Raw genomic sequence first — 18150 nt, 5'->3', positions numbered from 1 at the left:
TGAGGTGCTTCAGTCTGCAGCAAGCTCCACTGAGCCTCTGCTGCAATTCAATGAGGCCCTCATTGACGTTCTGCAGGGCACCTGGTCCAAGCCCTCCACAGACCCTCCTGTGGACAGGAACGTCGCCAGGTGCCACCGCCCTGCTCCGGGCGACCCCAGTTTTCTGTCCCAACACCCCACCCCCGAGAGCCTGGTTATCCAGGCTTCTACCTCCCAATCCTCCTTCCCGACCGCTCCGCCGGACCGGGATTCCAAGAGACTGGAACAGTTTGGCAAAAAGCTGTTCTCCTCCCTTAGTTTGGGTCTGCGGTCCTTGAACACCGCCTGTCTTTTGGACCGTTATTCCCACTCTCTGTGGGATACGGTGGAGGACGTGCTGCCCCTGTGTCCGGAGGAGGCCCAGACACGACTTACCCAGGCTCTGGCCGATAGGAGGGATGCAGCACGACATGCAATCCGATGTGGGCTTGACACTACGGACTCGCTGGGTAGGGCGATTTCTACCACAGTGGTGCCTAGACGTCACACCTGGCTGCGGTCCAAGTCCTTTTCGGGGGATGTCCAGAGCACTCTCATGGACATGCCCTTTGATGGCACTCCCCTTTTTGGTGAGAAAGCGGACAGTGCGCTGAATCGCTTTAAGGACTCCCGGGCTACGGCCAAGTCCTTGGGCCTCTCGGCCCGCAGTCGCAAACTTCCGCCTTTCGCCCCTTTCGTGGCCAAGGAACGGGGGTGCCCTAGCCACCAGCCGCAGAACCAACCTGGTCGCGGACGTGATTTCCGCCGAGGCGGTTCTGGAGGACGACGCGGTCTGCCCACATCCACCCCGGCAGCATCCGCCTCCAAGCCTTCCTAGTCCGAGCTTTCCGGCCCATTCCTCGCCAGTGGGCGGCAGAGTTCGCCATCACCTGCTCCACTGGCGTACCATCACCTCGGACAGGTGGGTGCTGCAAATCGTCCGAAGAGGCTACTCCCTCCCCTTCGAGACGACCCCTCCAGCCATGCCACCGCAGCACCACCGTATCTCGGAGGATCATTTGAATCTTCTGCGAGAGGAAGTTTCGGCCCTCTTGGCCAAAGAGGCCGTCGAGCGTGTTCCGAGCCCAGAAGTAGGTCGTGGTTGTTATTCCCACTACTTTCTGGTTCCCAAGAAGGGCAAAGGGGGCCTACGCCCTATCTTGGACCTCAGGAACGTCAATGCCTTCCTCCGGAAGGAACGGTTCAAAATGTTGACTTTGGCTCAGGTTCTAGCTGCCCTCGACCCTGGAGACTGGATGGTAGCGTTGGACTTGCAGGACGCATATTTCCACATCCCCGTCCTGCCGGCCCACCGGCGTTACCTGCGGTTCACGGTGGGCCAGGAGCATTTTCAGTTCACCGTGCTCCCCTTCGGCCTCACCAGTGCCCCTCGGGTGTTCACGAACGTGATGGTGGTGGTCGCAGCTCATCTGCGCAGATCAGGGGTTCCAGTCTTCCCCCTATCTCGACGACTGGTTGTTAAAGGCGGGCTCGCCCCAGGCCGTCGTCTCCCACCTCCAGACTACGGCGGATCTCCTGCATTTGCTGGGGTTTTCCATCAACGTGCCGAAGTCACACCTGAGTCCCTCTCAGACGCTCCTCTTCATCGGAGTGGTTCTCGATTCGGCGCAGTTCCGGGTCTATCATCCGGAACAGCGGGTCCGGGATATACAGGCCCTGATTCCCATCTTTCGGCCTCTATCCTGGGTTTCGGTCAGGCTAGTGTTGCGGCTTCTGGGTCTGATGGCCTCCTGCATCCTACTAGTGCATCACGCCAGGCGGCGCATGCGGGCTCTGCAGTGGGACCTGAAGTTGCAGTGGGCCCAGCATCACGGCAACCTGTCCGACCATGTCTTGATCTCGGAGGGCACTGCACAGCAGTTGCAGTGGTGGCTCACGGACCGCGATTGGGTCACGGGCAAGAGCCTCTCCCTTCCCCAACCGGAGCACGTCGTAGTGACGGATGCGTCCCTCCTGGGATGGGGTGGCCATATGGGAGAGGCGGAGATCAGAGGCCTCTGGTCTCCGGCGGAGTCTCGCCTCCACATCAACCTGTTGGAGTTGAGAGCGATCCGACTTGCACTGAAAACCTTCCTTCCCTCTGTCAGGGGAAGTGTCGTGCAGGTGTTCACGGACAACACCACCGCCATGTGGTATTGCAACAAACAGGGCGGGGTGGGGTCGTGGACCATTTGTCAGGAGGCTCTGCGCCTCTGGACGTGGCTGGAACACCAGGGCGTCACCTTAGTGGTTCAACATCTGGCGGGCTCTCTGAACGCCAGAGCAGACGAACTCAGCCGCCGGTGCATGATGGATCACGAATGGCGCCTGAACTCCGAAGTGGCGCAAGGCCTCTTTCTGCAGTGGGGAGAGCCTTGGTTAGATCTATTCGCCACCGAAGAGAACGCGCAGTGTCAGCAGTTCTGCGCGTAGGAATTTCCAAGGCGGCACTCGCTCGGCGACTATTTTCGTCACGAGTGGAGTTGCGGTCTGTTGTACGCCTTTCCGCCTATACCACTTCTGCCCAGAGTGCTGAAGAAGATCAGGCACGACCGGGCCAAAGTCATCTTGGTGGCTCCGGATTGGGCACGAAGGTACTGGTATCCCGAGCTACTCAGTATGTTGACCGATACGTCTGCCCCTTCGGGAGGATCTTCTGTCGCAGCAGCAGGGGACGGTCCTCCACCCGAACCTGACCAGCCTCCACCTCCATGCGTGGAGATTGAGCGGCGGCAGTTGATGCCATTTGACTTGCCTCCTGAAGTCTGTGATATCATTCTGGCAGCCAGGCGTCCCTCCACAAAGACGGTATACGCCTGCTGGTGGAACAAATTTGTGGCATGGTGCACAGCAAAGGCTGTGGATCCCCTTTCCGCCCCTCTTTCTGAGGTTCTCCTCTTTCTTCTTTCTTTGGCCCGGCAGGGTTCTGCCCTGGGCACCTTGAAAGGTTATCTTGCTGCCAACTCTGCCTTCTTGCGGCTTCCTGATCAGCCTTCTCTTTTCAAGTCCCCTGTAGTTACACGCTTTCTGAAAGGCATTACTCACACGTTCCCTCCTGTCCCTTTTGTGATGCCTCAGTGGGACTTGAATCTTGTTCTCACATTTCTAATGTGTGGTCCCTTTGAGCCTCTTCATCATTGTCCTCTTCGTCTGCTGACGCTTAAGACTGCTTTTCTGGTAGCCATCACCTCAGCTAGACGGGTGAGTGAGCTCCAGGCTTTATCATCAAAGCCTCCTTTTCTCTCTGTTCATCCGGACAAGGTTGTCCTTCGGCTTCGTCCCTCCTTTTTCCGAAAGTGGTGACCCCCTTTCATCTTGGGCAGCCTGTCACCTTGCCCACCTTCTTTCCGCCTCCGCATCCTTCCAAAGAGGAAGAGAGGCTCCACCGTCTGGACCCAAAACGTGCGCTCTCCTTTTATCTGGACCGCACAAAGCAGTTCCGGGTGGACGACCAACTTTTCGTTGGATACGTGGGTGCTAAGAAGGGGAAAGCTGTGCACAAACGGACCATCTCTCGGTGGGTCGTTTTGTGCATCAAAATTTGTTATTCCTTGGCAAAAAAGGACCCTCCTGTTGGGCTGCGCGCCCATTCTACTCGGGCCACAGCGGCTACTACTGCTTTGGGACGGGGTGTCTCTTTGCAGGACATCTGTCAGGTGGCGACGTGGGCTTCGCTACACACGTTTGCCAGGCATTATTGCCTTGACAGCCAAGTCCGGAGGGATGGCTTCTTTGGCCGTTCTGTCCTCCAGGACTTTCTGGTGTGATCTTGGTTCGCAGACCCACCACCGGGGATGGTATTGCTTGGGTATCTATTCTAAGGTGAGGAATCTAACTAACGTGTTTCTTTCAGATGAACAAGTTACTTACCTTCGGTAACGATGTATCTGTAAGAAACATTAGTTAGTTAGATTCCTCACCCACCCACCCATCCTCCCCGTTCTGCAAACTGACATCTAGGGTTAAGGATATCCCTTTCAGGGCCCTAGATTTTATTTTTGGCACCAGTGTCGGTCTCTTGCATGGCTCTGCGTTCCTGGCGCGGAAAGCTATGTACAAGAACTGACGTCAGCGCGCGAGGGCGGCGTCTAAGTACTCCGACTACGTCATTCCGGCGCACGATGCCGACGACTGACGCGGAGCCGCAGACGACTCCTAGCGACGCGCAAGGGGTATTGCTGACGAAAAATCTTCCGGATCCAGTCTGACGCCTGGGTATATTCTAAGGTGAGGAATCTAACTAACTAATGTTTCTTACAGCTACATCGTTACCAAAGGTAAGTAACTTGTTCTGCATGAATATAATATAGTCTGAAATATTAAGAAGATGCTTGGGAAATGAAAAATCTCTAAACCTAACACCTTCATCATTATCCAGCATTAATGTAAGCATTATGGGATTATGATCCGAAGTGATCTTAGGGCATACCACCATACTAGATTTCTCCAAAATATTGTATTTAACAAAAATCATATCTATCCGTGAATAATGTTTATGCGGATGAGAGAAGTAAGTAAAACCTGGTTGTGTAGGATATAATACTCAGGCATCCTCTAACTGATGTAAGTAAAGCAGGTCTTGAATTGCTACTCTCACCCGGCTCATTCAACTTCTAACTTTAGTATTCGTAGTATCAATTTTCTTATCCATTATACAGTTTAAGTCACCCATCACTACAAGATCCCCGGACCAATCTAATAATTCTGAGCTAAGAAAGGTAAAGATATCAGGAGAATCATTATTCGGGCCATATATTGTACAGATTGTCATAATATGATTAAACAATCACCCATCTCCCATTAGAATCAGCCTTAGTTCGCAGAGTTCTGAACATAGAGTGCTTCGCTTTCAACAGTACTAACCCCCGGATAGACACCGCCTGTGATGTACAGATAATTATATCATAACCTAGTTGCTTTTAATAGTTTCTATCTTTAAAAGCCACATGTGTTTCCACAAGGCCAATGATATCTGGTTTAAAAACTTTCAGCTCTTCCGTAACCAGTCTTCTTTTATTAGCTTGATTCAGTCCACATACATTCCAAATCATAATTTTAAATTTACTACTTGACATAAAATAGATTCATTTTATTTCTACAATTACTTAGTCCATCTGTAAATAAACTGACATAATGAATTTGCAACCACAATTATATTACTTTACCCAATGTACCGTGACCCTTTAACCCCCAGTTCTCCCCACCCATCCACCGGACTCGTCCAACCCACCCAAGGACAACTTCCACCCAGTATCCATGTAAAGGAATCAACCCCCAGACTTAGCTGTCCTAGAAGACAGCAAAAAGAGAGCACCCCCCCACTCCGCTCCGAGACCCGCCACACCCACCGACCCCCCCCCCCCCACCAGACCAAAAGAAGAATATGAAAAGAAGAACATCAAACCACAAGAAGAACTCTAGATCCATAAGATATAGTATTGAAATAATACAAACATCAAAAAGGGAGAGTAACAGCAATATGCAAAACTCAAACCTTTACTACTAATTGCCATTTGTGAAGAGCTTTTTTTGCATCCTGCTCATTAAAAAAAAAAGTGTGTCCATCTTTAATAACTTTCAAACGAGCAGGTTCCTGTAAAATAACCTGAGAGCAAACAGCTTTAAGGGGATCCATAAGTTGCCGTAGAAGCCACCGCCTGTCCATAGTGGGTTTTGAGAGATCAGAGCGAACAAATATAGCAAAGGAACCCACTTTGACAGGAACAGTTGGGCGAGCCTTAAAGAAAATAGCCTTTTGTACCAAAAAATTGCCCAGAGCTACCAATATAGGCCTTGCAAAATTTCTTTTAGATAGGCTACCACTCTTTCTTCCACGAGATAACCAATGTGCTCTTTAGACTTGAGTGTCCATGTCCCAATCCTCTAAGTCCGGAAATGCTTTTTGAAAAAGACCAACAATGAACGCTCGTGGATCGGTCCCTTCGCTGCCTTCCGGGATCCCAAAGACCCTCAAGTTCATGCGCCGCTGTCGGTTTTCGAGATTTTCTAGCTTTAGTTGGACACTGGTCAGCTGCGACTCATGTATACTGACCTGCTTCATAGTGAGAGAGTTATCATCCTCTATTGCAACCACCCTATCTTGAAGGTCGGAGACCTCTACAACTAAATGAGAAACTTTGGTGGTGACCTCAGCAAGTGATTTTTTAATTTCAGAGCTATCAGCCCTAACTTGTTGATAATGTTGCCGAGCTTCTAATCTTTGAATCTTAAGTGCTTGCATGATCCCAGAGAGAGATGGCTCTTCGTCAGATATTTTATCCTGCAAACAACCCTCAGGACATTTCTCCACCCTAATAGCTCCTGCATCCCCTAGGTCTGATAAGTCACTAAATAAACAAGAATAAACAGGGGTCGTAGTTTGGCCAGTAACTACCATTGAAGTTTCCGCTTCGATTCCCATCTCCCGAGATAAAATCTGAGACCTATCCTGAGGGATCACTGCTGCCACACTACCAGGGAGTAGGCCATCTGGTTCCATAATTAACATGCTCTTAGATATGACAGAGGAGAGATCACCTGAAGCAGAGTCAGTTTGGTTATTTAAAACCGGAGTAGTTCTAGTTGCGGCAGGGAGGGGAGCAGGAAGTCCTGAAGTAGAGAGCCTGGAAACGATTGATCTGACTTCTTCCTTTGTGGAGACCCACTTCCGAAGAGGGCTCCGCTCCAAACTTGATTTTGTAGTATTTGCTATCCCTTTCAGCCGTTCCAGTGTCTCTGATAAATGAGCCTTAGTATTAGTCCCACTCAAACCACCTCGTCCTCTGCCACCTTTTCCAGTCCTGCCTTGTTTGTGAGTTTTCCCTTTCTGAATCCTCCAATTCTCAGTAGTGCTATTAGTAGTGTCAAGACCTGGTTCCTGGGTATCTACGTCATGATTGGGGCTGGAAGACGTCGTAGCTGACTGCCTGGGAGAGCATTTATTAGCCTTCTCCTTTCCATTGACGATGCTATCACCAGCCCTGATTAAATCCACATCAGATAGGGACCCTGGGCTTACAGTAATAGGACCAGAACCAAAACCAGACCGCTGCTGAATGGGGGCAACACTGGCCCGTACTGATGAGGTAGGAATAGTCAGATCTCCGCAGATTACATTGGAAGGAGATGACACTATGCATTCTCGGTTGTAGTTATGACCTCCATTGTGTAGCTCCTTAAATTGCATTTGCGGGAGTGCCTCAGCCAGCATAAGAATTTCTTTGACCACACCAGGGCTATTACTACTCCCATTAATATTCTCAGCAGAAGAGGAGGTAAATGTTTTAGTTAATTCCTCTGCTTCCCCCCACCCCTCATTCACTGCAGCGTTAAGCACATCAGCCATTTGATCAACAGGGGCAACCGAGTCTGACCCACAAGAGCGTAATAGTGCAGAAACTTTGCCGGAGCGCAGCAGCTTTAGCATAGGCTTCCCCAACTGGGGGTTAATAGTTACAACTTCCCTTTGTACCCCTTCAGCATCAAAAGCAGCATCAGATGTATCCCCACATTTTAAACGGTCTAACCTGGCCACCTCTGCTCCTCCTGTGGGACCGGGTGGGGTTGCTGCTGCCTTTGCTGATAGTCCCGCCTGTCCTCGACGGGTCATTCGCGGGGGCGCCACTGCTTTCTGATGTCGATACCAAACCCCCTGACTGTCAGACGAGCTTTTACGGAGGCTGCAACACGCCTCCCGTTTGTGTGCACCTCCGTTCGGTATGACGAAACAGCGCCGGGGAGAAAGTATCGGCGAGGCTGCTCGCGAAGTTCCAAACGTAAGCCAGCTAGCTGCGCGGATCCCAAACACCGCGCAGCTGATCTCGGTTACCCAGCACATCGAAGGATAGCAGCTGAGGTGGCAGGGGTGGCTAAAGAGCGATATTCTTACAGTGAAAAGCCCGTTCTCATTTGCAGTCTTTTTTTTTGTATTACTCTCCCTTATCTTTCCGCAGTGTTCTTCTCCGACATTCCTCAGTTGGTCAGCAACGGAGGCAAGCAGGTGCCTATAGTGGCGGCCATCAGCTGAGAGTGGGCGGAGGCACTCTCAAAGGCGGAAACGTTCCGCATCTCCCTTCCCCCACATTTCAACCCTTTCCAACTGAAATACATTTCAACCCTTCCCCCAATCTGCCTTCTGCCTGTTACCATAGAAACAGGTCATGGAACACTGCACTGAGCTCACAGGTCACAAGTTCAGCACACAATGTTCCTACACAAGACAGGAAGTGTGCTTGACTTTTCAACATATCAGCTTATCATATATAATGTTCCTTACAATCTCTTTTTGTTAACCAATAACAATCATACCTTTAAAAAACAAAAATATACACCCTACCTTTCAGTGTAGAAAGTTGTTATACAACCAATGATTTCTTGTCGTTTTTCAAAAAACGTTGCCATGGATCCGCGCGCCCACCGCGAGAGAATCCGTGCATCCAACGCGATAGGATGCGCGCACCGTGCGCGCATTTCGCCGCTTTTATTTTTTTTTAAATGGGGCCCCAGGGGGTCCTTCTGGGACCCCCTAAGCACCTCTAGAGGGTCAGAGTATTTCCACTCTGCCCCCTGTATATGTTTTACGCACTTATTCCCCTTGCTTCTTCAGCCTCGCTTCTACCGAGGCAGAAAATGGCCACCAACAGTTCCTGGTTTTGAATGTAGAGAGACCCTCGACAGCCAATTAGCATTCAGCGCGCGATCGGGAGGGTGCGCGCACCGTTCGGAGAGGGTTCGCTTACGGTGCGGGTACGGTCCGCGGATCCTCCGCGGCCATAGATATTACTAACTTTTTTACCCTAATTTTCTCAGGAAGTACTGAACAGATTCACACCAAATATGCAAAAGGCACGAGTCGGAACTGAGGACTACCTCTATGCCAAATTTGGTGTCATTCCGTTCAGCGGTTCGGGCTGTAGCTGCGACAACAGATCCTATGGGAAATTGCATGGGGAAAACGCGTTTTGGGACCCCCCTTTTTTCTCGGCCCCCGCTTGACAAATCACCACGAAACTTTCAGGTTAGGAGCGGAGCTGGCCAAAAGTTTGGAGAATTACGCGAAGATTCGTCAATCGGCGCCAAAGAAATTCCCAATAGAATGTTGCGGATTTCCTATGGAAAATAGGTCCTTACTATAACTATCTACTGGTGACCGCCAGTAGATAATATATATCAATAGCACTAGCTGTGACATTGCTTACGTCACACTTTGCCCTGAAGAAGTCCTGTCCTGGACGAAACGCGTCGGCTGTTTGAATGTCGTATATATAAGAACTTTTTGAAACCACGTTCAAAATAAAAACTGGTACACGGATCTGAAATCTGTTTGTTCTGGACTTTTGATTTTTTTCACAGATGCTATTTGGTGGACTATACTGTGTGTTTATACAAGAGTATCATTACTTACTATAGTTCTCAGATATTTCCAAAGACATTCCTTATGGAGCTCTATCATCTTATAGCAATTTTAGTCTGTAGTGCTGGATATCAAAACCTGTTTCATATGATACTTTGAGCACATTGAGCACCAAGCTGGATCTTACCTGAATCCATCTTCAAACTGCAACCTTTTTTGAATTACTGTTTCTGGGTGCTAAAGTTTACAAATATTCTTGACGCGATCCAGCTCGGCTGAGCTAAATCCTTCAGAACAAAAACTAATGGCCGTATTTTTATCACATATCCTTTCAATCCCTCAGTCTCACCCTCCAATCAGTGATAGATTTAAAAATTGTTATATCCTTATAGATATGCACAGACATTGAGGTAAGTATGCATTTGTGGCTAAATATATTTTTTTTAGGTCTTGCTTTTGAGACAGCATTAGTTATCTTGGCAGCCTAGTATTTTTCAAGAAAGTTCATAACGTACATACAGAGTTTATGCATACAGAGAGTGTTTTGGGAATAAACATTCACATTTTGTTTCCGCCCACCACAGTGTGCAGTTTAGTAGCTCACAGTTTTGAGTGCTTGGGCAGATGGTGATCTATTCTTCTCAATTTCACTAATAATAATAATTTTAATTTCTTAAAATATCATTAGTACAATGGCCCCATCAGTGTTTTTTTTTTTTTTTTTTTTTTTTTGTGCAGGCATATGGCATGTCTACTTTTTCAATTTATCTTCCTGACATATACTTGCAATAAAAAAAAAAATAATGTTGCCCCAGCCCTCCAAGGCCAAGTCTCTTGGCTTTGCCAGTGCTGGTTTTAAAATAGCTCAAGTTTACTGCTTTTTATCACATTTGGTTTATGACACAAATGCTATTATGCCTATATGTACAATGTCAACAAAAACTGATTAAAGGTTGATTTTGTCATTTATTAACTCACCTGCACATCATTCTTACATTTATATGCGACACAAAGTTTGAGTGTATTTATTGTGACACTATGTATTGGAAAACAAAATGAAACTAGAATGCAAAATTAACGATTGATAACTATTTCATATTTCTGTACCGTACTGAGCTAGTTCAATGATGTCGTCTCTTCCCACAATCACAGAGGAAGTTGAAGAAGAATGCGAAAATCCAATAGAAGAAGATTTAACAGAAAAACAGAAGCATCAGTTAAAACACAGAGAACTGTTTCTCTCTCGACAATATGAATCGCTCCCTGCCACACACATAAGGTGATGATCTTAAAGATATCAAGTGATGGTGCAAGTTTAAGCATGGCCTATGAACATTTGGCATTTAGTGTATTTTTCTAAGTAGTTGATAAAACTGTAGGCCCACTTATTTTTCAAGCAGTAGTGTATATCTGTTAAAGGATTTATGAGAATATCTGAGGCAGTCTTCCGGGCTGGCTGTTACAGAAGACAAACGCCTCCTTGAGGTATTGTACTGCTCATGGCTCCAATCACAACTAGCAGGCATAGGCCTTCTTAATATTGGTTGCTGGTAAGGGGCATTTGTGGCCCTGACAACTGTAACCCTGGATTTATGGGCATTTAAGTGTTGGCTGTATAATCGCTTTCCAAACCTGTTGTGAATTCTTTAGTATGCTTCTTGATTTAGTTGTGATCCCAATTGTCTCCTTTTCACAAGTGGACTGCATAGAGGAGTAGATGCCCTCGTACACAGTGATGCATATTAGAAATCTGCATGGTACTGAGAGACCCTGAAGTCACATCTTGCCTTTTGTCTAGATTTCTGATTTATTGTTGCAGGATTTCAAACTGATCTGAGGGTGCCGCTCTTTTTAAGGCTAGCACTGTGACGTTCCAGCTGTAAATCGAGCAGTTGCAGATGGAAAAAAGGATCCAGATCGAGTATGGCTCACTGTATGGGAGACACAGCAGATGTGGTGGTATAGTGAGCAAAGGTGTATTCATCTCTTCCTAGATTACCTGAAAGACTGCACTCACTATTTAGTATTTATTTTCTTCTAAGTAACTCCAGTCTCTGAGGTCCCTTGATCATGGCTCTTTCTGAGTCCCTTTACAAGACGAGTTCTTGGGCATTTGAACCCAGATTGCAGACTTTCATACCATTACTACACTCCTGTGGCAGATTCAATTAAGGTTGAATTGGTGGTTGATCCCATAGATCCTTCTATATCTGCTGATTCGCACTATGGACTCCTCGGAAGAGTCTGGTTGAGCTACTCTGAATTCTTGCCAACCTAGGGTCTCTTGTTCCCAGTGGAGGCAGGCTACTCCTCAATGCAGAAGAATATACCTCTACCCTTGCTGGCGGGTAGGATATTTGCATCAGTAGTTCTAAGCAATGGTTTTAAAGGTGGACAATAGAAGCTCCAAGGCTTATGTTAAGACAGGGCTTAACCTGTTCTGGCACATTGTTGTCAATGGTAGTGGAGATTAACTGTGCAAATAGAAACTTGCTGTCCCTAAAAGTCATACAGATCAGGGCAGTTGACAACCTACTTGCAGAGTTGAGCAGATATTTTCCCTCAAGGTTATGGTCTCACCTAGGACAACTTTAGGTGGAAATTTCCAAATGTCCGTATACGATCTCTTTGCGGGATGGGACTTGCTCTCCAATTTGTACCAGATTTCAGGAGGGGAGAAGTTGGATGTTCTTCAGTGCCCTTGGCTGAGTGTGCTGTTTATAGCCTTCCCACTTTTTCCCCAGGATCCTGCTGGTCCTGACCAAGATTAGTAGAGAGAGCTTCTCAAAGTTCTGCAGAGTATCCTTCTGAAGGTAGATGAGGTGATTTTCCCCTGTTGATACAATTGGCTCTGACTCAGTGGGCATTCGCAGCTTTGCTTTGTCCCCTGGCATATCTGGTGTTGCCTTCAACATTGTTCCGAGATTGCAACTTTTGCCCTAAAAAGGGAAAGGCTGAGGCTACACCGGCATGGACTACTCCCAGGCGTATCCTTTCAGACACCTAAATATTCTAGGCACATAATGCCCACTGGCCCACCTTGATGGCTTTTTGTGGAGAATAGATTCTGCATCCATGCAATTATCATTTGCAAATGTTGTTTCTTCAGGAATGCTTCAATATATCGGTTGCCTTCTCCGTGATATGTGTTTAGATGGTGCTTTTTTGAGTTTTCAGAGAAACCTTGTGGTGGTTTGAAGGAGGCAAAGGTTTTTGCAATATTTGTAGAAATGTTTTAGTCTGGCCTAAATTGATGCCCTCTGCTCCAGTAACTGACTGTTGTTGCTGTTAACCAAATTCCAAGGGTCTACTCGTTAATACCATTGAGTCTATACCCTTGTGTTTACCATGTCTTAATGTTTTATTTTTAAAGGCAGTCGCATTTGCTAGGGGCTAGGTTCCATTGGTAATCTAGTCTTCCTTATTTGTAATTTACCAGATTGATTTGTGTTTAACCTCTAAGGTGGCTTACTTAGAGATATCAGGTGATCTTCGTGCCAACCTTATGTCAAGAGCCAGGTTGTTCTCAGGTGAAATTCTTTCAAGAACTTAGATGTTTGCATGGCTTAACAGCCCCCTACCTACCATTTGTCTCACAATAGCACCATTAGACAGTGTGATAATGTTCAATAGCTTCTAGTGGAAGAAACAGCATGTTTTACCAAAGAAGGTAGTAAGTATAAACAATTTTTATTGTGTTGCACAAACTTGCATATCAAGATTTCTTTTTCAAATGTAAGAATGATATACATTTATTTATGTTTAAAAAAGAGGCCCCGCCATCTACAACATTTTTGTATAATGATGTTGATAAAGATCATGTTTTATTGCAATTGTCTAGCCTCTAGATTTTGTTTGTAGTCACAACTTGCTATCGTAATTGAGCGATTGAAGAGTCGCCATCATCTGTAGTGTTTTCCTATGATGAAATTCATAAAGATCACATTTGTTATAATTGTATTTAGCCTCTAAATTTGATATCCAAGAATTTTTCATTTTCTTAGTTGAGCCAAGCCAACACGTGTTCTGGGGTGAGCTGCTGCTTCCTCAGGGTTCTTTCACAGAATACAAACTCTCTAACATAAGAAAGCATGTAAAGGGAGAAGAAAGAAGAGCGCTGAAATAACTTTACTGATTGACATCGAACACGGATCAGAATATTATATATGGGTACTTGTTGGTAGAGCAAAGTATGTGATTGTATTGGTTAAGAGTATTTTAAGTACCTAGGAACTTTGTTTAAATACGATGGCTACAGATTAACTTGAATTAGAGTATTGTATGGTCTGCTGCAATTTAATGTGGTGAAACTAGTTATGTTTGTAATGCTTAACATGACGGTTTGATTATGAAAGGAGATTTAGGAATCACTGCAGATTTAAAGTATGTAAATGATTGTTTATTGCATTAGAAATTTTAATTGTGTATGATGGTGAACCAGGGGATTTAAAGAAAATGAGATAATTAAGAATCAGTTCAGACCTGTAGTATTGTGCCAGAATGGTATGTTCTTTAGAAAACTTAACTCCATCTGATCCGTTTTTTATGATTAAAAAAGTATATCATTGCAAAATAAAAAAATTCTCTTCTTGATATATATTTGTACAATAAAATAAGATATGTTTATACTTACCTCCTTCTTTGGTAAAACTCACGGTTTCTTCTCCTGGAAGCTGTTGCACATATGATTTTTTTGTGATTGTTGATAAAAATTGCTTCTCTTCATTTGATTCTTTTTGTTGGATTCTAATCTATAATGTGATAGTTTGTTTTATGAATTTTGAACCAGTGCTTTATCATCTTTAGCCATCTTCTTTGAGTAGCTGGTCATGATCATCTCATCTCCCTGGCCTATAACTAGTAAACTTTGCTAACCCTAAATTATTTTTGTTCAGATCCACCAGTCAGGCCTAACAAAATTACAGACAATCATAGTGCATCAGTGCAAGATATCTGTAGGATTGGAACTTAATCTTGACCGTTGACACTGGTGGTGGATGATGATGATACACTTGTGTCTGGTTCCACAGTTGGGTCTGCCTGCTGACCACCTAAGTACCTGTAGTTTTCTGTTTTCTTTTTAAAAAAGCTTTGTATGGGCTATTTGAAGTTTCGGAAATGCTGCTGTGAGTGTAGCTTTTCTCTAGCCCTATTATTTCCGATAGAGGGTTCTAAGAGAGCCCTTCCCTTTGTGAATTTCCCCAGGTGGCAGATTGGATCCAGAAACCTTTGTAGCAATTCCTGCACATGCCATTGGGTGGCGTTGTGCAGCTCTTCATCAGACCCAGCATGCGCCAGATGGGATTTCAGGGCCACCATATATGCACCACTTCTGTGTGCTGTCATCAGTTCCTTTCTTTTTGATAAAGCCTTCTAACGGCAGATTCCTCACCTTGTGAATTTCACCTGAAACTAAACAGGATCTGGAAGCTGCGCCTTCTACTACTGATCTGGAGGTAGACATCTGTCTATTTGGCAGACTTTTCTCCCTCAAATTTTGATATTTCTACTCAAATAGTGTGTACATATTGGCCCCATAAGAACCAAGTTCAAACCAGGTTGGAACTGTCTCAGGCAGTCGTTGGTGACCGACACCCACAACATCTGCCTCTGCGTCTCACACAATTCAAACATGTCCTTGCCCTGCAAGGATGAACTGCCAGACCATCCAAGACTGGGAGGCCACATTGGCCATCACCAAGCTCTGCATTCAGAATCTGTGCTGGTTGCAATAGAGGGCACAGACACACACTTGTTCCCAAGGCTGCACATGCAAGCACTCCAAATCGTAGTTGCGTAGTTCAGGTACGTCCAGAAGGTCCCACAAGAAGTCAAAACATGGATCCCCGATGTCTCGCACTTGCACTGTTCAGAGTTGCATGATGTCCCAGGTACCTCCAACCTGTGGAGTGGTTCCACAAAACTAGCCACTGTAGTGCTGCTGCTTGACCTCCTTCCCCAGTGGACAAAATGTGTCAGCTGCAAGAGGCCATGACCGGAATCTTTGGTACCCACCAAATTGCACTGGATCACCATCAGGCCCCAAGGATCATAGGTGGATGCCAGTCAGATTCATTTTGGCTGCTCTGTCCATGCCAATCAAATTGTTAGAGGTTGACCCCTTCTACAAGCCCTGTGCCGCCGGCTCCATCCCCAGCTCAACGCATGGTGCCGTGACCAATGGCAAAGGCCCAATCCTCGATGCCAGTACTGACGTCATCGATGACAGATGCGGATCTAATAGTTTTGTCGGACCCTGAAGCTGAGCTCCTAACCTCTGGACTATAATATTATACCCACTCCAATCAGAAACCTTTCAACAACATAATGATAATGCTTACTATGAAGGGGTGTGGATGAAGTAGATATCTTTGAAGACCTGCAGGATGCCAATAAGCTAGACACATCACTAGACATTGAGTTATCCTCTCCAAAACAGGCTGTGGCTACTGAAGAATCTTCCTCCTTCGCTATGATGAGCCGGAGAGAGACGCAAGTCCTTGATCTTACTCTCCCTATGCAGGAAGTTAAAGCAAATGTAATTACTGTGGTCAATAATCCAGAACAGACCAGCCAAGAAACGTTTGCTACCTTTTAACAAGACTCTCAGTAATGTTCTGTGGGCACCTGGGCAAAACCAGGATCTTACTCCCAGTCAACTGGTTAGTGGCGAGACTGCAAAGGCCTGTGCCTGGATACCCTGGTATCTGCTCCAGCACTCCACACCAGAAAGCTTGGTGGTACAAGCATCCTCTAGCCCCCTCAAACCCAATTCGTCCCCAACCACTCCCCTGGACAGGGAATCCAAACGAATGGAAACATTCACAAAACTAGTATGTTCGAGGCATGTGTGGCTGTAGATACACATGGGTTGCATACTCCTGCCATCTAGTGTTGGGTCCGGATGTGTGTAAGGTTTTCTTTTAAGAAGTCTTTCGAGTCACGAGGTATAGTGACTCCTCCTCTTAGTGATAATGTGCATCAACTCTATTGTTAGATTGTTTTCTTTTCGCCTTCGGTCTCGGATGTGTGTGTCTGCGCTCCAGGTCAAGACACTTATGGTGCTCTTTTCGGGTCATGCTCCACCCTCACCGTCGTCGGTGTTGTTTTCTATTGCATACTTCATCTTGCATATTGAAGTATAGAAAACGTTATCACATGTCGAATTGATGCACTTTACCCGTGGCCCTCAAGGGCCTCGCCCTTAGCGGCCTACATTTTGGTCCCCTCCAGGTTCACCAGAGAATGCCCTGCTGGTGATGGCATGGATGACCCCTTTCTGTTTCTGGCCAAGCTAAATACCCCCGTACCGATCTCCATCACATCTGTAACCTGCGTTTGCCACTTGAAGACTCTCTGAGACTGTTGCACACGTCGACGAGAAATGCAGCAGAGGGATATCGAAGACACATCTTAAATCTTTGGCCATCAAAATGTCAAGGAAGAACTCCGAGGCTTTCGCAGCAGAGGAAGAGACGTTCTTCATTGCGAGTAGCTCCAACTCCGAATTCAAGATCTACTTGGAGATGCAGGACATTCCACTGACTCAACGGACCATGAGAATGGAAGCTGCTATCCCTCAACCTTAGAGATGTTCGGTTTCTTCCAAACCCAAGACTCCCGGTCACCACTGTCTTCCAGCCATGGTTGGCACTGAAAGACTGATTCAGATGCCCCTCCCTCAGGCACAGTGCCCAAACACCAGCCAAAGCCATTGACATCGACCTTCAGTGCCAAGCCGACCAGCTTCATCTCCGGCACCAAACTCTTCGGCGCTGAAACAAAAACTGACCCCAGCACTGAAACCTTCCAAACTGGCTCCGAAATCCGACCCTGGCAAGCCCATGGAACCTATTCTCCATAAGTTGCAGGAGAAACTGAATGCATGCCAAAAGCAGATCCATAGCCAGCCTTATACTAGGCACCCTCTTTTACCTAAGCTTCGGTTTCAGCCCCTCCGCCATCGAAATGCGAAATCTTTCGGAGAAGCTATCGATCAACCGGTACGGGCCAAGAGAATGAAGTCAGACAAGGCCACCAGTCCTTTACTGCCTCCTCCACCATCTCCACCACCACCCCTACCACCACCTCTACCAGATTCACCCTCTCCACCTCACTTTCAGAGAAATCCCATCGAAATCACACCTCAAGGGTCCCCACAACCATGGGACAGGAAATTACATGTTTGATACAAGACCACTGCCTACTGACCCCTGGACCACCTATGAAATTGACCCTAAAGGGGACACTTATCCTGACTTATACCCTCCTTGGCCATCTCCTTCTGATGATTCCACCTCATACCAGGAACTCATTGGTAGGGCCGCTATATATCATGAGGTCCGGTTACACAGGAACTTCTTGAGGAGGATTTCCATTTCGAGGCACTCTCTACCACGTATAGGGTTACCCAGTACCTCCCTATGCCTTAGGTTATGCTACGTCATCCAGAGGATATTTTTAAAGACCCAGCGTGAGCTAGAATCATCACTCTCTGGGTGGATAAAAAATATAAAGCCTCTCCATCAGACCCCATCTACATCAGGTGACGGATTACTCCTGACTCGCTTGTTACCAGTGCTTGCAAGCAAGCTAATTCCCAAGCTGCACCACCTCCTGACAAGGACTCATTGACGCATCTGGTAATAGGGTGGCCGCTCAATCCGCCAACCTTTGGCGTGTTGCCAATCCATGGGTTTGTTTGCAAGGTATGACCATGCCCACTGAGACAAAATGGAGGAACTCCTCCAGTATCTCCCAGAAGAGCACAAGAAAAGAGG

General features: G+C 46.6%; 1 protein-coding gene across 3 annotated transcripts in view; it reads left to right on the top strand.

The window, feature by feature from the left end:
- The window catches only part of MTA3 (metastasis associated 1 family member 3), a 988675-nt gene that overhangs the window by 242487 nt on the left and 728038 nt on the right, over positions 1 to 18150 (top strand). For all 3 annotated transcript variants that reach the window (XM_085612803.1, XM_085612804.1, XM_085612805.1), the window contains exon 4: positions 10523 to 10649. In XM_085612803.1, coding sequence (XP_085468929.1) covers positions 10523 to 10649 — 127 coding nt within the window. The remainder of the gene's footprint in view (positions 1 to 10522; positions 10650 to 18150) is intronic.

Source organism: Triturus cristatus, chromosome 6 (assembly GCF_964204655.1).
Source record: "Triturus cristatus chromosome 6, aTriCri1.1, whole genome shotgun sequence".
Lineage (NCBI taxonomy): Eukaryota > Metazoa > Chordata > Amphibia > Caudata > Salamandridae > Triturus > Triturus cristatus.
The sequence above is the reverse complement of the archived record's forward strand: the minus strand, read 5'-3'. Positions and strand labels throughout refer to the sequence as shown.